This window comes from Anas acuta, chromosome 2 (assembly GCF_963932015.1).
Source record: "Anas acuta chromosome 2, bAnaAcu1.1, whole genome shotgun sequence".
NCBI lineage: Eukaryota > Metazoa > Chordata > Aves > Anseriformes > Anatidae > Anas > Anas acuta.
The window spans coordinates 33,792,722-33,816,797 of NC_088980.1; the positions used below are offsets into that span (position 1 = coordinate 33,792,722).

Sequence of the window (24,076 nt, forward strand, 5' to 3'; positions counted from 1 at the left end):
TGCTTAGGGACATGGTTGAGTGGGTGACATTGGTGGTAGGGAGATGGATGGACCAGATGATCTTGGAGGTCTTTTCCAGCTTTTTTGAGTTCATAATCCGATGATAAATGCATTACAACTCTCTCCTCAGCACACACAAGCCTGAGCCTTGCTGCCACCTTGCCAGAGCAAGGCTGAGCCAGAGGAACTTCAAAAAAAGAGCTGGTGTGGTCTCCATGCATGGGATGAAACCATTCACTCAACACTCACAAATGCACACAACTACCACCAGTCCCTAGAACAACACAGCTGCAAAACCCCTCAGGTGAGGAATTGAGCATAAACCTCTAAAAACAAGCCTTGACCTGGGCTCTTGGGCGAGAGGGATTCCCTGGAGGTGTTCAAGCCCAGGTTGGATGAGACCCTGGGCAACCTGATCTAGCGGGTGGCATTCCTGCCTTATGGCAGGGTGGTGGGAGAAGATTTCTGAGGTTTCTGAGATTTTCCAACCCAAGCCATTCTGCGATGCTATTTCCAGGGACGGGGCACCCACAGCTCCTCTGGGCAACCTGCTCCAGCGCCTCACCACCCCCAGAGCAAAGAATTTCCCCTCACATCCAATCTAAATCTCCCCTCTTTCAGTTTAAGCCCATCACCCCTCGTCCTATCCCTACACCCCGTGCCACAGGGTCCCTCCCCAGCCTTCCCGTAGCCCCCTTCATGTCCTGTCAGTTCCCCTTCCCCAACCCCTCTCCATCCCTTTGTTAACCCCAGCCGGGGGCAGCGCCCCGCCAAATGGCGCCCGCGCCTGCGCAGCCCCGCCTCGCTCCCTCAGCCCCAGGGCCGCCTCCTCCGCTCCGGCATCCCCCCCCCCCTCTGTCTGTCTGTGTGTCCGCCCGGCCGTTTGTCCGTCCGTCTGTCCGTTGGCTGCGGGGCGGTCTCCGAGGGCTCCCCGCGGAGCCGCATGCGGCCCGCGAGGGGTGGCGGCTCCCCGGTGCCGGCGGTGAGGGGCCATGGCCGCCGCCGGGGCGGAGAAGGGCGGCAAGAAGAAGACAGAGAAGAAGCTGGCGGCCCGCGAGGAGGCCAAGCTGCTGGCCGGCTTCATGGGCGTCATGAACTGCATGCGCAAGCAGGTAACGCGCGTTGAAAAACGCGTGAAACCCCCCAAATCTGCCCGTGCTGATTTGAGGAGCGGTGAGGGCTTTTCCTCTCCTTGAGAGCCCCGAACTTGTGGTGTGGGCGCGGGGTCTGCGCGGCTCCCTAAGCCTGAGGGGAACTTGCTGCTCGGCGGGTATTAACGTGCCCGCCTGTTGGGCTGTGTCCTGAAAGGCGACATCCGATGTCCTATACATCTTTTATTAATAATGCTGTCAACTGCACTTGTGTGCATAAAGCTTTTTGCGTAGCTCAGCCCCTGTGTATGAAGAACTGAGTTGGCTTCGATGGAGGGTTTGTGGTGGCTGCAGGTAATGGGGCGCTAGGACTGACGTTGGCGCTCGGAGCCTATGACCTACTTCTTGTAGGATTTCCTTCTGCTTTGAATCAGGTAAAACATGTTCCAGGGTGCGGCTGAGCCCAGTAACTCAGCTGGGCGCTGTCTGTCTCGTACCACTGTCCTTGTTGGCAGGGGGACGCCAGGTGCTGGTGCTCTTTGCTCTTGGGTAGAGGGAATCAAGCCCCGGTGTGAGAGGGTGAAGCTGAAGTGCTGCTGTGACACCTGTGGGTACTTCTGGATGTCTTGAAATTTGGGGTGCCAGCGGGGATGCGACCCTGGATTTTGACGTCTTTTATTGTGCCAGAGTTTCCCAAAAACTTCAACTCAGACCTCAGGTGGTGGCTTTGCACGTCTGTCCACCCCTCTAGAAACTTGCATGTAGCTCATGGCACTCCTGCTTCTGGTTGTTTGTGGGAGGAGCAGCCAGAGGAAGGCGTACTGGATCAGCTGGCTCATTATGCTGTGGTTCAATAGGACCTGCAGGAAGCTCTCGTATGTGTTTTGAGAACTTTTTAATGGGATTGTACGGGATTGATTATAAAACCTCAGTATGCTGTGCGTGAAAACTTTCCTGTGGTGGTTTATAGCAACCTGCGTGCAGAACGCCACCAATTTGACTGCATTGGTTTAATGATGTAGGAAAATGGTCTGGGTGGAAGGTACGGCTAATTCTTAAGAAGCTGTTTTTTGTGTGAGATGGGATCTGGAGGCAGCTGCTACGTTTATGGGATTTTAAAGCAAACTGTGAACACATCTGCGCTTAGTTCTGGTGAGATGTTGGGAGCATGGAGGAGTTGTTGCTCATCTCCAGAATGAGGTGACCCATATCTTTGTGAGTGTGCTGTCAAATAGCTTAGTGACACGCATAAATCCTCTGTTACCGCTTTGTAGCTGAGTGGAGATGTGCCAAGAGGGAAGCTATTGAGAATGAAGTTGGGGTAGGTTTGCAAGGTGTCGCTGAACTCACAAAGCTCGGCAATGCCAGCTGATGCCTGGGTGTGTCCTCTGGTTGACGAAATGCTGGTCTTGCATTGAATCCTTGGAGCTGTGGAGTGATGCAAGTGGGCCCTTTTGGAACGAAGTTCTTGCTGGGAATTTCTGTACGGTGTTTGAAACGGAGCAGTCACACCCAGGCACATCACAGAGGGAGAAAGGAAAGCGATGATCCGTTCTGGCTGACAAATATTTCTTCCCACGCCCAGAGAGGCTTTAGGATATCTGAGATGCTTCAGATGCTGAGCTGAGGCAGTAAACATGTGGACACTAAGCATACCTCACAAACACAGCACGTAGGTCAAGCAGCATTGCAAGCCTTAGCACAGCTTGCCCCCAGAATTTTATGGTATCTTGTAGTGCTAATGTGCAACGCTTATTTTGAACCAGATGTGCTGGGAATTCCAGCTTTAAAAGATTTCCTTTGAAATTTTTCTCACATGGTCTTTTTTATTGATTCAGTCTTAAATGTTTTAAAGCTATGGGTGCACAAAGAAAGTTGGGTGTCATACACCCCTCCACTCTCTGATGAGTGTCCTCTAAGAAACTAAAAACCAGATTTATTTCACAAGGCTCCATGTGGATTATCAGCCTGAGTTGAACCCTGGGTAACAGTCTGTGTGTGGAGAAAATTCTAACACTGTTCTAATCAAGTGTATTTCCTTCCTACAGTAGAAGTGCTGCTTTCTGGGGTTAGCATTGGGATGGGTGTAGGTAGGTGTTACCCAAAATAGTCTCATGAGCTTAACATAGTAACAGAAAGTGCTGAGAAGCCAACTTCCTAAAAACAGTGTTTCTTAATAAGAGAATGTTATAATTAACTGCAATATGGCATGCCCTCATTTCAGTCTGTGTGTTCTTAGCAAGGATACCACTTTAAAATCTATTCAAATAATATATTTTTACCCTCACCCCTTCCTCTTGTCTCCTGACAACTTTTAAGTTCTGTTACTTTGTCCTTCTAGTTTCTCTCCTACATGAACTGTCACGCGCTGTTTATATGCAATGAGCAAACAATGAGAAATAAAAGTGTATTTTGTCGGAAAGTTAGTTGCTGATGGGGTGTGAGCATTCAAACTCTTCAATATAAGTGGTGGTTTTGGGATGTGCTTCATTTAACATATCCAGCTGAATGTTTTGAATTTGTTCATCACTTTCATTCTGGGCAGTGTGGTGGGATTCTACGGGTATTGGGATCCTCTGAGTTATTTATGAAAATTGACAGCTGGGTAGGTAAGAGAGCCCCTGATGGATGAAAAGGCTGCAGTGTCAATGCAGCCCGCGCTAGATTCTGCAGAGACTGTTATAGGAGGTTGATGTAAATGTCACAGGAAAAGCTTTAGAGTTCATATTTTCTCAGTGACCAGCTTTAAGGTACAAGTTCATGGGGAAAACTGAGCTTTTTTTCTTCAACCTGACCAAAGGTTTGACTTGGTTGCCTTTCAGAAAATATTTTTGTTACATGATACTCTTTTGAGTTATGCAGATTGAGGACACTGGTGGATTTCCTTAAGCTGCTGTTAGAGAAATATTTTTGAAAGTGTTTCAAAAAATGCTTATCTTTTTCTGTTTGTCTTTTTCCTTTGATTCAGAGAACTCTATGTGATGTCATTCTTATGGTTCAGGAAAGAAAGATCCCAGCTCACCGTGTTGTGCTCGCTTCAGCAAGTCACTTTTTTAACTTGATGTTCACTAGTAAGTCTTCAAAATCGTTTGATTTTATGCTTTCATGGTAATATGCTGTTAGATACGTGGCTGACAAGCTGTTTATTTTATGAAAGTGATAAATTTCAGAGATAAGTGTGAGTGAAGATTTCAGTTTGTATCCTTCCATTCGTCTCTGTTAACCATTCCCCTCGTTTTCACTTTCTCTCCTTTGATCAAGTCAAGTGTTACTTTGTATGAAAGCCCAGCTGGAGCCCACACACTGTCTTGCAGTTGCTTTCCCTCCCTTAACCTGAAAACTGGGAGTTGCTACTCCTGTGGCACAAAGGATTCCTGCCCTGTTCCTTCCCACCATTAGGCACTGCCGCGTACAAAACAGGCTTCCAGGAACATAGGCGTTCTTGTGTTTGTGCTAACTTTACAAATTCAGCCACGTAGTATCTATGTTACAAATCATAGGTAAGGCATGCAAAAGTTAAATTGACTTCAGTGCATGTTTTATAGCACGGTAAGTAACAGTAAAATGTGTGTGCCTTCCAGTGGTTGACCTGTAACCATCTGCGGGTGAACTTGCAATGCGTGGGGAGCTCTGAGCTGGCTCTATTATCAGCGTGAATATGGAGATAGCTTTTAGTAGTGCAGTTTGTGCTTCCTGTCTTTGGTAATGCTGGCTTGGCAGAATGCACTGCAGTCAGCAGCATTTCTGACCCTTTCTATTTAATACACCTTACAGCATAATTGACACAACAGAAGCACGTGTGCGCACGAGTTCTCTTGGTTGTCACACTGCCTCCTTTCTTTCATGACTTGCATGAATAATCCCGGGACACACCAATCAACTGTGTGCAGTCTTAGCAAGTTCCCCTTTTGTCTGATCACTTTACATTTTGCAAACAGTGGAAACTACAATAACCAGAGTGGCTTATTGATGTAGTTTGTCTTTTAATCTATTTGCAGCGAATATGCTTGAATCCAAGTCCTTCGAAGTGGAGCTAAAAGATGCAGAACCTGACATTATTGAACAGCTTGTGGAGTTTGCTTATACTGCAAGGTAGTTTTGGTATTTTAAAATGACATTTCTGCTAGAAAGCCTGCCAATTGTAAATGGTAAAATGTTAAAATAATGCTTTCATGATTCATCAGTTTTATTACTATTATAATCCTTTACTCATTTGAAGTCTGATGTGACTAGACCTTCTATTCTCCTCCCCTTTTCCTTTTTATTTAATCAGTAGGAAGCCCCACAGACGAAAGAGGGTGGTAATTGTCTCCAGAAGGCAATTCAGAATGCTTCTGGCTTCAGTCTTGGAGTCAAATGATATTCCCCATTGTTCCGAAATCCAGGCCCCTGTTGATACCAGCAGGGGTTTCTCTTTATGCCCATAGTAGCTATCACAGATAACCATTTCTGGGAGCTGCACCTTCACCTCTGGTCGGGCCGAGTGGATAACAACTGTGTGAACAGCATTTCCCTTCTATCTCAGGCTGCCCCCATGCTTGGTTTTAAATAGCACTGCAGGCACTGCAGTGTTTATACAAAGCTCGCTCAAACAGCTAGGATTGTGAACAGCACTTTGCAACGAGCTCTTATGGCAGATGGATGGCAGGCCCTTCATCTTCGTGCTGATGGGATTAACTCTCCTTAAGAAGGCTTTTTCTGTTTTCTCAGAGGAGCCTTGTATGCTTCATCCGTGGTCAGACACAGTGTCAGCGCCCCAGCCGTACTGTTGCCTCTGCTGGCACACAAACGCTTGCCTGTGGGCTCTGGACCTTTTCTTCAGGCACTCCCAAATAGTTGTTGTGCTCACATGCTTTAGACAGATCAACCAGAGCGGTGTCCACAATGAGTTTAGACCAAATTTGCTGATGTCTGTTAGGGAGTAGGTGGCTGTCAGGAAAAGGTTCTGTTCCTTTTCTGTTTCGTAAAAATGGTTCACCACACAAGTCAAAGTAATTAGCATGGTATTCCAGATGGCCTGTGTTAGAGGCTTAGCCTTTAAAATCCGGGACTGTTTGCCCTTCCTTAGCAAAGTACAGCAAACCAAAGCAATTTGGAAAGAGCATGAGGGGAGGCTGTGTCTTCTTTGCGTGTAAGAGAAGGATGCCAGGGGAAATAGCAGGGGAATAATTTTGCCATTATTTCAATTGGTGTAAGTTGGTGTTTTGGCTCCAACGAAGTAGGTATTGGTGCTAACTTTGCGTCTTCTGTTCCGCAGAATTTCTGTTAACAGCAATAACGTCCAGTCTTTACTAGATGCAGCAAACCAATATCAGATTGAACCTGTGAAAAAAATGTGTGTGGATTTCTTGAAAGAACAAGTCGATGCTTCAAATTGTCTTGGTAAGAGAAATGCAGACTTTTTACTTTGTTTTTAACTTTGCTATTCTCAAAACATAGATAGCATCATCTAAAAGACAGTACTGCTTAGCTAAATCCAGATAGGTGGAAAAATAATTTGGCTCAATCTAAACTGTTTTCCCTTGCCATAAACAAAGTGACCTGGCAGTTTCTGTTCAATACCAAGGTCCAGTGACTTTGCTAGGTCTCATCCCAGTTTAGCAGCAGCCTGTAGCTTCTTGTTTGTTTGAGATCCTTACGTATTTAATAAGGTGGAGCTTTCAGTTGTTGTTACTGTACTTGGAGGTGGAATTTGATGCTCGTAGTTCATACAAAATTAGCCTATCTTCTAAAAAATATGAAGAGGATAAGTTTATGTTGCTCTATTTTTAATTGCTTCTTTTGAGTGATGTCTGTGATTGTCATCTGGGCGGATTTGGTAGTTAATATGCCCTGTAGCCTTACTGTAAACTCTGAGTTACAAAAAAGGTAACAAGCAGAACTTGGTGTGTATTGGTGCTCCAAGATTTGGAGCACTTTAGTCTCTGATTAAAGAAAATCTATAAAGCTTCTTACTGACCTTGGTTATGTTATTCTCCTAGTGATATCTCAAGTATGTTATAGATGTTTATAATATCAACAGAAATGTTTTGTGCAGTTTCTGAATTAAAGGATTCAACTGGTGCTTCAGTGCAGTACAGCAGTGGCTCCGAAACAACTGCTGGAAGGAAGACGTTACTTTCTAAGGAAAATGCCACTTACGCTTGCTTTGGGGCATGTTCAGTCCTCTGTGGTCTTTGTTAACTAGAAAGCTAATTATATTCTCTTAACGCTTGCATACTTTGCTAATTTATATCAAAAAGGAGATAGAGATTAAATCAAATCTTCCTCAAGATATGCTTTACAAGTTGAAATGCGTTCTCTGCAGACTCACGGGCAAGCCCTTAGCTCATAAAAATGTGTATTTGAAAGAAACCGTGGTGAATCTGGAATCTCTCAAAATTGTTATTTCTCACTTGGACAGCAGCTCATCAGAGAGATGCTTGGATTTTATTATTGTATTTTGCATCTTACTACTTAGAGAAGCTCAGAGTTGCATCCCATGGATTGCCTTTCACTGGTGGGTTGCTTCTACCACTGCCCCAACCTCCAAAGGAGGAGGAGAGGGAATATTTGCAGCATGATGAGCAGATTTCCTGCTGAGTATCCATCAGCTTACCAGGTTACTAGAGGGAGGGTTGGAAACGGTGCTTCTCAGTAGCAGTTGCCTTTTATACCTTTATGCCAACTTTCTGCTCTTGATGCAGTATCAACTCAACTTCTTTGTGTCAGCCTGCAGCAGAGTTTGCTACCGACACACAAAAGTCCCAGTTGGTTGTGGCCCTTGCAGGAAATTGGGCTGGGTTGGTGACTGCTGCTGCGTGACCAGGTCAGGGGAGGTCATGAAACCTGGAAGCACTCTCTCAAGCTGTGCTGGTTAGACTGGGTTGTTGTAGTGTGGCTCAGACCTGGTTAACGTGCTGTTGGCTCTTTCACAATGGGGAAGGAAATAGTGGGGAAGTAGTTAATGCAGCAAGTGCTACAGGCCTGGCTCTCCAGTTAGTTCTGCAGGGATAGGGATCACAAATTAGGGCTTATCTTAGTTTGTCTTGAGTTGCAGATGAGTTGTAACAGCACCTTTTTTCTTCTTTTTTTTTTTTTTTTTTTTTAAAAGAGAGAGAAAAAGCATATCAATAAATATGAACTAGGTTTCTAACTATTACCAAAGTTATGGTATTTTTATTCTAGTTTAATATATTAAAAGTAGAACCATAAAATGGCTCGGGTTGGAAGGGACCTCAAAGATCACCCAGTTCCAACCCCCTGCCATAGGCAGGGATGCTACCCACCAGATCAGGTTGCTTGGGGCCTTGTCCAGTCTGGCCTTGAACACCCTCAGGGATGAGGCATCCACAACCTCTCTGGGCAACCTGTTCCAGTGCCTCACCACCCTCTGAGTGAAGAATTTCCTCCTAACCTCTAATCTAAATCTCCCCTCTTTTAGTTTAAAACCATTCCGCTTGTCCTGTCATTGTCTGACGGAGCAAAAAGTTGCTCTCCATCTTTTCTTATAAGCCCCTTTTAAGTATTGAAAAGCTGCAGTGAGGTCACCCTGAGCCTTCTATTCAGGCTGAACAGCCCCAGCTCTCTCCGCCTTTCTCCGTAGTAATTGCAGTTCAGTTGGGAATTATTTTTTCAATTTTTCCTTTGCAGGTATAAGTGTGTTAGCAGAATGCCTAGACTGTCCAGAACTGAAAGCCACTGCAGATGACTTCATCCATCAACACTTCACTGAAGTTTACAAGACGGATGAATTTCTTCAGCTTGATGTTAAACGTGTGACACACCTCTTGAACCAAGATACGCTAACTGTGAGGGCAGAAGACCAGGTGAGATCCCTGTTTCATTGTAAAAGAGCTCTGTCCACTAGCAGCGAAGAGCATTGAACTTCACTATGGTTTTCTAATCAAGAAACAGGCTGAGGCAGCTCACTTCGTATGTTCCTACAGTGTGTGATGCACACAGTGCTTGCTAAAAGTATCCTAGGTTGGTCAAAACCCGATGTTAATGAGCATCCACACTTGAAGTGTGGATGTTTCGTGTGTAGTCTCAGCAAGCTGCAAAGAGAAGTAATAAAGGGAGTAAGCGAAATAGCTTTCTGTATTGTGATAGCTGTAGGGCTTTCAATTCCATGTAACATGAATGGAATTAAATTTATTATATTACAGGAGTTGCTCCCAGACTGGGGTGAGACGTACACCTTAATGGCTGCGTGTCTCAACCTGAGTATGGGCTGAGCCTCAGCTTGTCTCAGAGAAGAGCTGCTGCTGATGGAAATATGCATACATAAACTAATCTGCCAGAACTCAGGAACTTAGGAGTAAGGTGCACCAAACAGTCAGAACTAGCTGCATTGACAGTGACAGGTTGGTGGAAGGCCTTTATTTATGGAATAGATACAAAAAAAAATAAAAAAAGCCTGGTTGGCTGGAAAGGGCCTAAAACTCCATTCATTTAAAAGCTGTAAACTGTGGTAGAAAGTACGTTCACAGCAGTCCCATTTGGAAAACTTGATTCAGTATACCACAGCTCTGAATGGTTATTTGCCAGAATGTTCTTCCTACTGCAAGGAAATAAAGTACAGGTGTGTCTGCAGTGCAGCCCAAAGAGGTGATTGCAAGATGGTTGTAGCTGCTGGGTACTTCTTGAAGGTTCTCAATCAAATCTGTTGAAACCATACTGACGTTTTGCCTTTCTAGCTGGTTCTGGCGCTTGAACTAGATAATTTAAGTTCATTTAGCTATGTCATCATGAGTCTGTGTGCCTCTTTGAAGTGCAACAGAGGGATCTCGTAATCAAGATGGTATGTGTGTGCACTTAAATAGAAATGGGTGTTCTGCTGACTCTGAAGTTTAGTCTTTGCATAATTAATGCATTTTCTTCAATGTATCTGTTACATGAAAATAAGAATTACTATGGGTAGAGGAATAATATCAGGTGACAAGAATATGACAGCTAACTAGTTTATAAGTATAAATACGATTTAGGTCACAGTTCAAAATTCTTACCATGGATTGGGAAGAGTTCAGGCCACAGGGTAACAGTCTCAAAGCTAGAAGTGTTATATTTTATTAGTTTGTAGTGGCAATTACACTTTAGAATTTACATTCTTGAAGTTTTGCTGATAAAGATGGGATGCTTCAACTTGGCGGGGGTGATAGAAATTTCAGGGAGACAGCACGGCATGATAAAAATTCCTCTTGTTAAGTGGCAACGTACAGTATGAAACTGCAAAGTTAGTGATACCAAAAAAAATCGTCTTTCTTAGGAGTACCAATAGAAAGTTGCCATAGTCCAGTCTTCGCATGGTATAAGGCATATTTACATTTAGCAGAAACAGGAAGGGCAGCTTTGATTACTAAGTGGCCTATTTTTCCTGAATGCTAATAGTGTTTCTGTTGTTGACTGGGACAGGAACACTGTATGCCAACATTCTGCTGAATTTCCTTAGCTGATGGAACTTGAGCCTTAAATCCTTCTTTCTTTCTCTACTTTTCCTTGCTCTGTGGTCATTTTGCAGGATTACAGCAGAGGAGGTTTAGCAATCCTTCTGAATAACTCATAATATGGAGAGACATTTAATGGCAGAACTAAATCACTCACAAGTGATCACTGTGATCAGTTTCAGCTACAACGAGTAGGTATTGAACGTGTTAATCACTTGTAATGAAACGAGTGCTGACTCTGAAATGGCAGCGTAGCAGATAAGCTTGCTATGTCTGAGAGCAGCACTGAAATATCTTAGTACATAGGAATGGAAAGGAAGTCCACTATTACCTTCCTGACTCAGAGGACAGTCATAAATAAAACAGGTTACCTTGCTTGTCCTGTCCTCCCTGCCCTGCCAAGGAAACCCATTATCTTTTCCTGTAAAGAGGAGATAGAGAGGAGAGTCTCAGAACAGTAAACTTATGGCAGTCTGCAGTTAAAAAAGCATATATATATTTTTAAATGGTCCCCCAAGACACAATAGCAATGCATTTGGAACTTCCCAGCACTGATTCGATAACAGAAGCAGTTTGTCAGCTCACGACACTATATAAAGCACGAGCTATTTCAGCACTTCTGGTGAAGTATTATCTGTGTTGTGACATTGAATGCGAAGCGTACTAGTTTTAACGTTGCCCAGATAAATATGAATTGCAGATTCATGCTTCCCACTTGAAGAAAAGGTTAAATGGCAGTAGAAGTTTTTATTATAAAAAAAAAAAAAAGTTTTGTACAGGGATTTTACTTCATGCCTGAGTGTTGTCTTGCATTTTTGGAAGATGGAGATGTATACACTTGTGAATTCTCCGTGTACTGAAATGTTGGTATAAGTTAACCCTTAATAGGTAGAAGAATCTGTTCAGAGCACTGACATTTAGCTTTTGTCTGAGTCTGTGGTGATGTACATTGTCCTTTTCTTTCCTTTTCTTTTGTTTAAGGTTTATGATGCAGCAGTCAGATGGCTGAAGTATGATGAGCCAAATCGCCAGCCATACATGGTTGACATTCTTGCTAAAGTCCGATTTCCTCTTATATCAAAGAACTTCTTAAGTAAAACAGTTCAGGCTGAACCACTTATTCAGGATAACCCAGAATGCCTTAAAATGGTGATCAGTAAGTTGACTTCTAGTTGAAATCTTTGATGTTCTGTATAACTTAAAATTTTTGTGGAATGTAGATTGTTGAAAATTGGTTTAAAATGCTCTGACAACATTTTTGCATTAAATACATCTGACTGTGTTCCCTTGAGGATGTTGCACCTATTTGAAGTTGGATTAGCAAATTGTCATGTAAATAGCACACATTCTTATGTAACAAGAGGAAAGAAGTGAAAGTCATCAGCAAACGATGTTAACTCTGTGATGTGTAATGTAATGAAGTTTCTGTCAATGGGTTGTCAGGGTAATTGGAAGCATTAGCGTGCCTTTGGGACATGACAGTAACTTCAGTGTCTAATATTCATATGTGAATTATTAAAATTTAAAGAAATAAATTTTTAATATTGTGAAGCTTCCCTATGCAAATAAGAATGTTAAGCCTCTGTTGTGCTATTTACATCTCTAATATACTCTGGAAGTTGAAGCTAACAGATAGTTACATTCTCAAGGTACAGATGAGATGAGGAAATAAGTTTTAAGTGCTTTTAGACACCAAATTTGAAGTTTTATCACATAAAAAATAAAAGCCTAGATGTTGATAAATATTCCCGAAGAATTTTTGCATTTCAGTAGCAGTTATTTAGGCAACTTCTTTTTAGTGTAAATCTAAAATTGGCATACAACCGTTTTCCTTCAGTCAACAAGCAAGGTTCAAATTAGCCTATACGTTGGTAAGTATTTGCCAACCATCAGAATTTCAGTCATACTTTTTGCATGAGATGGAACTAGGTGGATTGTTGAAGGAATACATTTTTTTTGTTTTATTGGTTTGTAATGTCACTAATATTTCTGTATTCTTTGGAATGCTTTTGTAAGAAAATGCTAATTTTCTTATAGCAAATGTAGCTAATACTTCGCATTGTCAAGTTATGAACAACAGTGAGGGTTTTTCATAGATGCATTCCTTATTGATCAGAAACCACGGGGTAAGGAGCAGGGTGTGGTGACTCCTTGTTGCCTTGAAGTTCCTTCTTTAATGTTGGTGCTGTGCTCCTTGGGGTCCCAGTTCTGCCAGTACTAGTCATCCTTGGTGTGCTTCTTTTTGCCAGTTTCAGCATGGCAAACTTAGTTGCCTGGTAGTATTGGCAAAAATTGAGCCAATAGATAAATTGGTATGTGACATGCATCCATATCCGTGTCCTGTTTTCACATGGAGTAGGCAGATTGAAATGGGATGTAAATCTGGATGTATTCTCCTATGTGCTACTGCACGTTGTTACATTTAAAAAACAAAACTAAGCTGTACAGATGTACTGTGGAAACTTGATTTCTCCCCCCTCCCCTTTTTTTTCCCTCCCTGGCTCTGAAACATCCCTTTCTCAGCTACGCTGGATTTACAACAGTTGTTGTGTTCCTTCCAGGTGGGATGCGATACCATCTCCTTTCCCCAGAAGACAGAGAAGAGTTAGTGGAAGGTACGCGGCCAAGAAGAAAAAAACATGATTACCGCATTGCTTTGTTTGGAGGCTCACAGCCCCAGTCCTGCAGATATTTTAATCCAAAGGTAATCGTTACCTCAGAATGCATTAACATTCACTGTCTGTAATCTTCCGCGGTTTATATTTGCTGATGATATTAACTAAGGCATAATGCTCTACAAAACGGTGTGGGGAAGGATGTATTCCCTGCCTCTTGGGTGTGCAGTTGGAAGAGTGTAGCTAATTAGGCGTTTTCAAATCCGTGTACCTAGATGTAGGACTTCATTCTGAGTAGAATGATTATGTGCTTGTTTGTTGGCAATATTAGATAGGGAGATCTGAAGTACTTTTGAGTCAAGAATTGATTGGTGTGTGCATCCCACAGCTGGAAATAACTAAAAGGTCACAGAAACATCAGGCAGGCAGTTAGGAATATATAAAAATCCATATGCATGTGCATGCGCGTATGTGTCCAGAGACTAACTCAGAGCAGTTTCTTCTTAGTGTAAGTTGAAACATTGGCTTTTATGATAGTATAGAACCTGTTTTAGAGTACAAGGGGTTTTGGTTCATTCAGTATAAATGTGTAACCTTTCCTAAATTCCAGTGGTTCACAATTCCACGAACTAACAGTATGTTAGAAGAATCGGCAGCCAGTTACCCTAGAAGTGTGGGGAAAAGTGAATTTCTGCAACAAAACCCTTAGAGATGGCCAATTTAGAGCAATCAAGCTTTGCCTGATATTTTCTTCCACGTTTCCTGAATGAAGTCAAGCCACTGGAATGTTTATTACAGCTCTGCAGACTAGATGAGGTTGGAACATTGGCTGCTTGCAGGAGGATTACCCGTACACTGTTTTACCAGCCAAGCACATGCAATAAAACAGAAATAAGTTTCTACCAAAGCATCAATGCTCTCTAATAAATTATGAAGTTACACAACTGTAATATTTTGTTGCAGAGATTCCAGTTGCTTCACCTCAGCATATTAAATGCTTGTTAGAATTTTGAACAGTTGTGTGTTATCTCTCTGAACTGCATAATGAACAGGAGCCCTGTCAGATCTAATTCAGAATGAACAAGGCCTTGGGGTGCATTTTGAACTCATCCAACATGAATTTGCATTCCCTTAGGTAAAATAAAATTGAAGCCACCTCTTACGAGCATTGATCAAGTTCAGAGAAAAAAAAAAAAATTTGCTGACTTAAAGCGAGACATTTAATTTGTATTTTTATTGAGAATCCCAAATTCTTGAATAACGTTCATCTTTCTTCACGCGTATGTTCAAGTAAGACGTGGTGGGGTGGGAGGAACAGAGTAGGTGACTTTTATTTTTTCTTTTTTGAAGAAATCTTGCAGAATTACCTCTTGCTAGAGCTGTATGGTCTTGCATGTGGATTAACTGTGGGACTGGGCATGGGCAGAAGGGTAGGGACAGGGAAGGAGAAGGAAGAAAGTAATTGGAGAACTTGATTCTAATAAGCATTGTCTCCCTTCAGTGTCTTTTTTCTAGTGCTTATATGCTTCCTCAAGTGTTCTTAGCTAGCCTGTCATGTCTTCTTCAATAGCTTTACTTATTTTATTTTTAGCTCTTAAGTTACTTAAAGGTCCTTTTCTGGATATTTTCCTAGAGTGTGTCTTTGATCTTTGACTATGACTGTAGCTTCTTAAATGCCACAAACCAAGGATCCAGAACCCCTGTGGGATTAGCATCACGTGCATGTGAAAGAAGTGTGGGATGTAAGGCTGCAAATCTCCATGACATGTTTAACCTGCTTTAATTAGTCTTATCAAAAGTAACAGGAGTATCAGAGTGCCAAAAATCGAGGTTATATATGGACTTCTGCAAGGTTTTAGGACCTTGGGAAGGAATTGAAATTCCTTATTTTGTTGTCTTCTGGGTTGATTGAATAGTGACCTAAGCCTCTACTTTTGATTTTAATTAAATTCAATAATTTAATTATTGAATCAGCGAAAGAAATAGTTCAAAACAAACTTAAGTAATCTTTCTACTGAAAATATTATATTGGTTGTGAGTGACGTAACTTTCACTAATACTGCAAAAATTATTTCGCTATTGAATAGGCTGTGTTTGTTGAAACTGTTAACAGAATTACGTTGACTATCTTTGTCTTTGTTGTGCTTTGTTTAATACTTTGTTGCATGTACTTCAAGAGAGCAAAATGATGGAACAGATGCAGACTGGAGCATAAAACTCTTGTGGAGCAATCTGGCACTATTTTGAGTAGAGATGTTTGGTTTCGGAATTATACTGAAAATCTTAGGTGCTCTATTTGTGGTGGTGGGAAATACTTTCTTGTTGAGTTTTCCACAGAGCACTAAAAAAAAACCTTTTTTCCCAAGTTGGAAGTAATTTTTTTTCATGATTTCTTGATTAAAATTTATACATAACTTCATATGACTTTAAGGTAGGAATACTCCTTTGAAATTATTCTGTTAACCCTAGTTTTAGGCTTTAACAATAAAAAATCCACTAATGGCAATTAAATATTAACAGATTTTGGCATTGATGTTTTGTGACAATTAAGAGAACCAGCATGCCTCTTAGGAGGAGATAAGGAGCTATAGGTGATATGCTGTTAATGGCAAGGTTGTCCATGTTAGACATCTTTGCTGTTCTTCCCTGGAAGAGGAAGTAGCAAGTGAAACAGGAATTAAACAAAAGGATGGCCCGTTATGACATCTGGAATTGTTGTCACTGCAGGGCCTTGTAGCTGCCAAGAATTCAGATAGTTTTAGTGAGTTAAATTTTTTAATTAAAAAAAAAACCAAAAAACTTTCAAAAATGATTAAATACAAAGATACAGCTTCTGCCTCTGGTGTCCTGCATCACCAGCTGTTGAAAACCAAGGTCAGCAGGCGAAGTGTCAGCATATATTTATCTCGTTCTTTCTTTCCTTCTAACCCCACCACTCCACCCCCTGCAAAAAAAAAAAAAAAAAAAAAAAAAAGAGGAAAAAAGAGGCTTCCCACTGCCCTGGGTTGCAGATCTTGGCTGTGGTGGCAAGCAACTGTTTGTAAGCGCAAAAGCCCTGTTGAGATGAATACTGTGGGGTACAGGCGAACGCACTGAAGAGCACTGAAAGAAAAGGACCTAATTGCCTCCTGCTGGAAGAGGAGGGTTCTGCTGAGCGTGCTGAGGTTATGGGAGAGCCTCTGGCTTTTCATTTGGTAAAGGTGTGATTGAAAGGGTGGCTAGGAACTGAAGCCACAAAAGTGGGTCGGATCGCAGCCCTTACAACAGTAAGGGAAAACAGATTTCTGTAAAAGTGCCAGAAACTTGAGCCAGAAAATATGATGATCTTGCAGAAAGCACTAAGACATTTTTCTTAAGATTTATGCAGCTATTTATTTTGCCATGCTGTAGTATGGCTTTCCTTTCTAGGATGCCTCAGGACGTGTTTCTCACCATAAAGGGCCACATGCACCTGCCAGCTCTTCTTGATTTGGGGGATGCTACAGGAAAAGATTGTAAGATGTTTTGGACTATAACATGCTCTGCCTCTTTCTTTGAACCCCCATGTAGGAGTCGCTGTTCCTCCTCATTGACCAAGGTGTTTGAAGTATGTCCTTGCTAAGAAAATGTAATAATGTAATGTCTTGTGTGAACCATTACGATGAAGGTCATTCAGCAGGTTTAGCTAGACCGTCTGAGGTGACAGAGATAAGTTCAGGTCCCAAGCTTTCCTGTTCAGCATAAGATACAAGCTGTGCTCACGATGGCATGGAATATGTGAGATGCAATTATTCAAGAACTGTTTCTTGTTCTGTATGCTATCCTGGTCTGCCATCAGTTGCTGAGTTTGGTGTTCTTAAGGCTTTGGGTAGCCTTAATGCCTATATTTGATACTTGCTGGTTTTGCCAATCCATGCAAAATCAGCTTCCAGGCACCATGACTGTCAGTATTTGTGATAAAGCATTACCCTATTTCTCATGCTATCAACTGTGGATAGCTATAGATCATTTGTGTTTTGTAAATTCTGTAAATAAGCTTCTAGTTGTTACGGTAATAAAGTATGTATCACAGAGCTTTTTAACTGAGTTGCTTGTCAATTTGGATATTATCTTTTCCCTTTTGCCATTGCCTTTGTTTGGTTTTACTTTCTGTACTTATTTTCTTTAGATGTAAGATGTCTTTTTCCATTCCTATAAAAGAAAATGCAATTCTGCTTTATTGATTACATGCATTGTTTCTGACTTGATAACAGCAGGAGGTCAATTCTGTTGGGGGAAAAAAAAATTGTTTTTCAGGGAAGCTGTACGGGGTGTACAGAGGGAATGAGGAAATAGAAATTGATAATGTCATGGTTCGTTGCAGCTAACTATGTCTGTGTCTAAGCGAATTTTTCAAGAGTACGCCTGAGGAGTATTCTTCAATAAACAGTATTCATGTTTGTTTTGAAAAGGAAATTTAAAACTGACCATATCTAAATCTCTATGAAAAGCTCTGTTTGAAAAACACTCGCTGTGCAGGTAAGTGTTACAATCTATTAGACATTACCTGTTCTTTGTAATGCAGGATTACAGCTGGACAGACATCCGATGTCCCTTTGAAAAGCGCAGGGATGCAGCTTGTGTCTTCTGGGACAACGTAGTTTATATTTTGGGTGGTTCCCAGCTCTTCCCTATAAAGCGAATGGACTGCTACAATGTGGTGAAGGATAGCTGGTATTCCAAGCTAGGACCTCCAACACCTCGAGATAGCCTTGCAGCCTGTGCTGCTGAGGGCAAAATTTATACATCTGGTGGTTCAGAAGTGGGTAAGACACTAAAAATCTTTAAACCAAACCCAAAAAAAAAAAAGCACAAACAAAGATACCTGGAGATTTTTCTGGTTTTTGCATGATTCTGTTGGAACGAAACTGCACGTTGCCATGTTAGCCTAATGAGTTATTTTTCCCATATTGAGAATTTTCTCCTCCCTACAACCCAACAATCTATTTCTGTTGTGTTTTTAAGATGGTTTCACTTATTGAAATGATAATATTCACATTAACTGGCGTGTAAAGCACACTGTACTTTTCAGAGTTAACTAGGGACAAGCAAACATGATTTGCCATCCCACTCTGCTATTAGTTCACCTCCATAAATCCACAGAACTGGTTTAAAATTTTCTCGGGCATATGGCCAGAGTACCTGCATTTTGGCAATGGCATACATTGTATAAGTTGGGCCTCATGATTTATTTATTTTTTTCAAAGAAAAAAGTGTGAAATAAAGCTTTTGAGTTACTGGTTTTGGTGGTGAAGTTATACCTCAGGTTTTTTTTTTTTTTAGTCTTGTCATTTCACAGAAAAATCAGAAGTTATCTTCTGTTAATTTGTTACTGTTGGCTTGCCTCAGTAGATGATTAAATACTACTTTATTTAGATGTAGTTAAACTTGTCCTTGTAATTAAACTAAGACCACTGGGGGGTTTTACCCCTTCCCACAAAAAACAAACAAACAAAAAACACTAGTGGATGACGTAAACCCTAGCATAATAGCAACTGTTACTAATTTTTGTCTAAATTTGGTTTCCTGAACATGCATCAGATTAAAGTAGAGATGTAGGTATGCTATTATCCATAAAAAGTTTTTTTTTTAAAAAAAAAAAACACCGAAACACTGTATCTAGGGAGAAATTTTTAGTAAATCCTATTGAGTTCTGTCTTACTGCAGAGGAAAGAGCAGGAAAAAGTAGTTGTAATCAGTGCCAAACACTATCAAGATTTTGCAACTTCCCATTAATTGACTTAGTAATGCTATCTGACTTCTAAAATATCTGCTGCTGCAACAGATGTCTTACAATAAGACAGTTTATAGCTGCCACCTAGTGTGATAAATGTGATATAACACTTCCCATTACTTAAAACTGGTTTAACCAGGGCTTGGAACACGAAAACCTATTAGATCTTCCGTGGGAAAGACAGAAAAGTAACATATAAAAATAAACAAACTCATGTACTTTGCAAGTTCATTTTTGCTACGGTGTTCAGTGAACACTGCTTTTTTTAGACAAGTCCATCTATCCTCATTACAGTGTTTTCTAAATTGGAGCAAACAATTATGTAGACCTATTAATTGGGGAAAATGCTGTAGTGCGTTTAATTGTAAAGAAATCTAAAAATTGCATGCTGCTTGCATTGACTGGAGAGCTTGGAAAACAAAGTACTGTGCCAGGCCACTGAGACAACAGGGTTTGTTTCACCTCTTAGAACTGATGGAATCCAGGTTTACTTGCAATACCCAGCAGAGTTAGAGCATTAAACCTCCTGAATTCTTCCACTATAATCAGGTGCAGAACAAATACTTAACATGTTACTGAGTGAAAACAGCAGCTTTTCACTTTTTAGCAATGACATTAAAGACAGTTATTCTCTACTTCCCATGGAGAAGAATTTGTACAACTTCAAAGCAATACCGATGTATAGTTACATCAAGAAAAAAAGTCTCGTTTTGTAGTTCTTAATGATATGAGAATTATGTGGTAGGAGTAAATAAATATACAGTTTATAGAAGTCTACTGTATTTTGGGTCTGGAAACATAACACTTCCACATATCTTGATGATAGTTGGGAGCGAGTGCTGCTAGTGTACACGCTTGGCTCTTTTCAGAGCAGGTTGTATCCAGCCGCCTCTGCTTTCGTTATGGCTAGTCATCCAAGCACAAGTATTTAAGCTCCAATTTATTTACATTAAAAAAAAAAATTACTTTTGATTTAATTAATAGTTTTATTGGCCCTTGAGGGAGGAAGACAGACCTTGCACTTCCAGAAAATATTAAGTATCTGCCAGGCCCCAGGAAGAAAGTAAAATGGTGAGGGCTAGCTACTTTGTGGTCACTAATAAGTCAGAATTATGCTTTAACATAATCTAGCTATCTAATTCAGAAGCAGCAAATATGCTGGGAATTGTACAAATCACTTTGCTTAGAGAGAGACTCTTATGAATCTGTACTAACTTCACAAAGCTGGTTTCATCTCCACATCCAAAAGTTCCGTATGTCTCCAAGTACTGAGAGTAGCGTGGATTGATGGCAATTTGATCAGTAGCTGATCAAACTATAACGCACATCTTGATTCAGTCTGCCCCCCCCTCCAAAAAAAACCCTGCATAACATATACTCGTTTTCAAACACAAGCAGCAATTTTATAAACTTAAATATTTTGGAACAAAAGAGTCAATAAAAGAATTACAAGTATGTGCTTTTTGAATAGTCCCAAATTTCGAGTTGGTTGGCCCTATTTTTAGTGGTGGAAAAGCACCTTTCCCCTTACAACTAACAAAGCAAATTTGATAATTACTGTTACTCTCCTCCTGAAGGACGACCATCAAAATTAACGCCACTTTGGTGGGTTTCTTATTTTTTGAAGGAAATTCTGCCCTGTATTTGTTCGAATGCTACGATACGAGAACGGAGAGCTGGCACACAAAGCCCAGCATGCTGACTCAGCGCTGCAGCCATGGGATGGTGGAGGCGAATGGCCTCATTTACGTGTGTGGAGGAAGCTTGGGAAACAATGTTTCTGGAAGAGTACTCAATTCCTGTGAAGTTTATGATCCAGCCACCGAAACGTAAGTGTTGTATCAACTCTGAATGTTTTTGGTCACTTAGCTTTGTTCAGCTAAGGAATGCATGAAATAGAGATGAATAGGAAGAATTGTGTGCATTAAAGTATTTTCCCTAGTTAAGTAGTAACATAACAGTTACTTGTAGTTTTACTTGAAAGGCTAATTTTCTTCAGCTTCCTTTCACATTCCCAACTCCAGGATTTATTTATGTATTTTATATTTATTTTCTAGGAACTAAATTGTCAATTTTCCTGTGGTATTGTGTTGTTTTTTCTAGGTGGACTGAGCTGTGTCCAATGATTGAAGCCAGGAAGAATCATGGGCTGGTGTTTGTAAAGGACAAAATATTTGCTGTGGGTGGACAAAATGGCTCAGGTACTCCAGCACTTGTAATCCTCTGCATGGTCTCACAAGGTTTCATGGGAGGCTTTTGCAAAGAATTCATTCTACTTTAGTCAGCTGAAAAACTTTGAGCAGTACTATAAAACATGTGCTGCTGATGCATCGTTGTTGCCCTCCTTTCTCCTCCTTACATCACTATATCTCATTTCCCAAAGCATTTTACTAATGATAATACAGTTAAATTCAGAAACGCACCGTGTTTTAGCCTAGTTCTGCAGTAGCTTAGTATGGCTAAGCTTAAGAAAAGGTAATTTTTTGGATGAGTTAGCTTTTTTAGTCCTTTATTATGTATTTGAGAAACTTTGTTATTCCCCTAAGAGACAGGTAAAAATGTAGCCATTGTTTTGGGAACTTCAATCTAAGTGAGCTATTTTCAAGTGGTCAAAAAGTAAGAATTTTCTTGACTGCCCTAGTTAATGAAATATGACTGACTGTCATAGGCAGGTCACTTTATGATCTATCTCCTGATCTGTAAAAGTAGAGTGATAGCTTGTCTCCCAGGACAGTTTAATTTTAATTTTAATTACATAGGGTTTCTGAAGTGCTTTTGAAAATGAAAGCTTCTCTTCTAAGAGATTTATTAATTATTATTTATGGTAACTAGAATATCTAATTTCACATTAATACTGTTTTAGAATAGAGCTTTTACTTTAATTAGTTACTGAAACGATTCCAACATGATTGACTCTTAATTTAAAAATAGCAGTAGATAAAATCTTTGTGCTTTATCTAATAGTTATGAACTGCCACTTTGCAAAATTTTAGTGTATTTGCTGAATGTGTAGTACCGAGGCAATAAGTATTTTGCTACTTATATTCTGCAACCATACTGATAAATTGTTCTTAATATAATGGTGAAGAACTATGGGATGAAATATTTATACCTCTTGAGATTAGACCTGAGAGATTCATTTCTACAATAATTCATGTCTGGAAGCGGAAACTTTTCTGTGCCTCATAGTCATTGTTAAATAGGGATAACAAGTTGTTTGTAGATCATATGAAGCATGATAACTGCCCGTTTCCTAAAGAAACAAATCTTACATAGATCTTATATTTTTGATCTTATAGAGATCTTATATTGATCTTATAGATCAAATGAATAACTTGAAACTATTAGCCCTTCCAAAGGCACTTAGGCCGTTACGATAGTAAAATCCTTGAAATTTATTGGAGAAACATCCCCCGTCAGTATATGACCTATTTAAGTAAAAGTATGCTGAAGACTCCTCTAGAATGACATGATCGCACTAGGGGCAAGCTTAAGGTAGTTTCCTAACTCTTGGTTATTAGCCACAAATCCGTAATGTACTGGGCCTTGTTCTGTTCATGAAGCAACACATTAGAATCTTTAGTAAGTTAAATGTTAATCTTTATAGTGTGAAACTTGTAACAATATCTCTCATTTTCAGTCTCCTTTCTACTCTTCTTTCCCTATTTAAAAAGAGTAGGGCAGCTAGTAAAGAAGCCTGTGGCCCTCCTTTTCAAGGATTTTTAGTTTGATCTCTCTTTCAATGTAAACCTTGCAAATAACTAAACTTTTATTAAGCATTTGTATGCTCAAGTTCAGCCTTGACAGTACATTGTAATAAGCAGTTATCTGTTTCATTGCTTTGTAGGTGGCCTTGATAACGTAGAATATTACGATATCAAGATGAATGAATGGAAGATGGTGTCTCCAATGCCATGGAAAGGTGTAACAGTGAAGTGTGCTGCTGTGGGATCTATAGTCTATGTCCTGGCTGGTTTTCAGGGTGTTGGTCGCTTAGGGCACATTCTTGAATATAATACTGAAACAGACAAGTGGATAGCCAACTCCAAAGTCCGTGCTTTCCCAGTGACGAGTTGTTTAATCTGTGTTGTAGACACTTGTGGTGCAAATGAAGAAACATTAGAGACCTGAAGACGTGTAGGAGATCCTGAGAAATTCTTCAAGGACTTGGGGAAAGATGGCCATTGGTACTTTGCTTCCATGTTTTACTGAATCTTGTTATACTGAGTAATAGGAAAAACTGAAATGCAGTCCTTCAATTTGTATATACAGCTTATTGTATAACATGGATTTTTGTGATGCCCATTTTATTGTCTGTTTTGAGATGGGGATGTGTTTTAAGAATCCACTTACCTACCTGAACACATATGCCATCTTCCTGTAAAAGGACTCTTTGTGTGGCCTTGTCAAAAAATAGACCCAAACCAGTTATTTAGAAGAACTCAAGGTATTTGATGAAGATAATGTTTCTGGTTAAATGACCCCCAAGCACAGTTACAGAGATTCTTCCTTTGATAAAGGTGAGTAAAGATAGCTTGGGTCATGAGAAATGTGAGCAAATTTTTCTCATTCATACATATCTGCAAAAATCTTACTGGGATGCAATGATTATTTTGCTCAGGAAAGACCAAGGACAGCAGTACTTAGATTCCTATAGTGAATGGGGATAGATTATACAGCTCTCCAGATTACAATAGGTGTTTTATTCTGGTGATTATCTTCCATCATCTGCATGACTGCATAGCGATTTTAAAGTCAGACAGGCCATATATATAGATAGATTTGAGAAATACTTTGCTTAATGTCATCTTTGGCATTTTGGGAAGCTCTCACAAAAGACTTTCCTATTTTATAAAGGCAGGGGGGAGGGAAAGGTCCACAATAATTGTGCACTATCGGATCGAGTTGGAAATTCAAGATATCAAACTCAGTACATCTTCCTAGGCAACCAGGCTGTACATACTGTGGATGCCAAACTGTTATCAAAGAAGTGAATAAGAATGGGAAAGCAAAGTCAATACAAAGAAAAGTATTGATTTTTATTGAAAATGACTGTTTTTAAAATGGCACGAACCAAGTCATTAAAGTTATTTTGCAGAAGTCTTCTGACGTTGCACATGATTATTAATCTCTGGTTTTGTAAATGTTTCCAGCCAACATGATACTAAAAGTGATCACAATTTTTCTTCCAGC

At 40.5% G+C, this 24,076-nt stretch overlaps 1 protein-coding gene across 2 annotated transcripts; it reads left to right on the plus strand.

Moving 5' to 3' along the window:
- The first annotated feature begins 800 nt into the window (after window positions 1-800).
- KLHL7 (kelch like family member 7) lies at window positions 801-23,989 on the plus strand. Of its 2 annotated transcripts, XM_068674181.1 has the most exons (11): window positions 801-1,112; window positions 4,060-4,162; window positions 5,090-5,183; window positions 6,349-6,473; window positions 8,724-8,899; window positions 11,498-11,672; window positions 13,078-13,220; window positions 17,675-17,915; window positions 20,511-20,712; window positions 20,987-21,084; window positions 22,731-23,989. In XM_068674181.1, exons 1-11 carry the CDS (start codon window positions 993-995, stop codon window positions 23,012-23,014), a joined length of 1,761 nt encoding a protein of 586 aa, XP_068530282.1. In that variant the 5' UTR covers window positions 801-992; the 3' UTR covers window positions 23,015-23,989. The 2 variants fall into 2 exon arrangements, with proteins under 2 accessions (XP_068530282.1, XP_068530283.1); XM_068674182.1 differs by lacking the exon at window positions 801-1,112 and having other exon boundaries at window positions 5,067-5,183.
- Window positions 23,990-24,076: the final 87 nt, after the last annotated feature.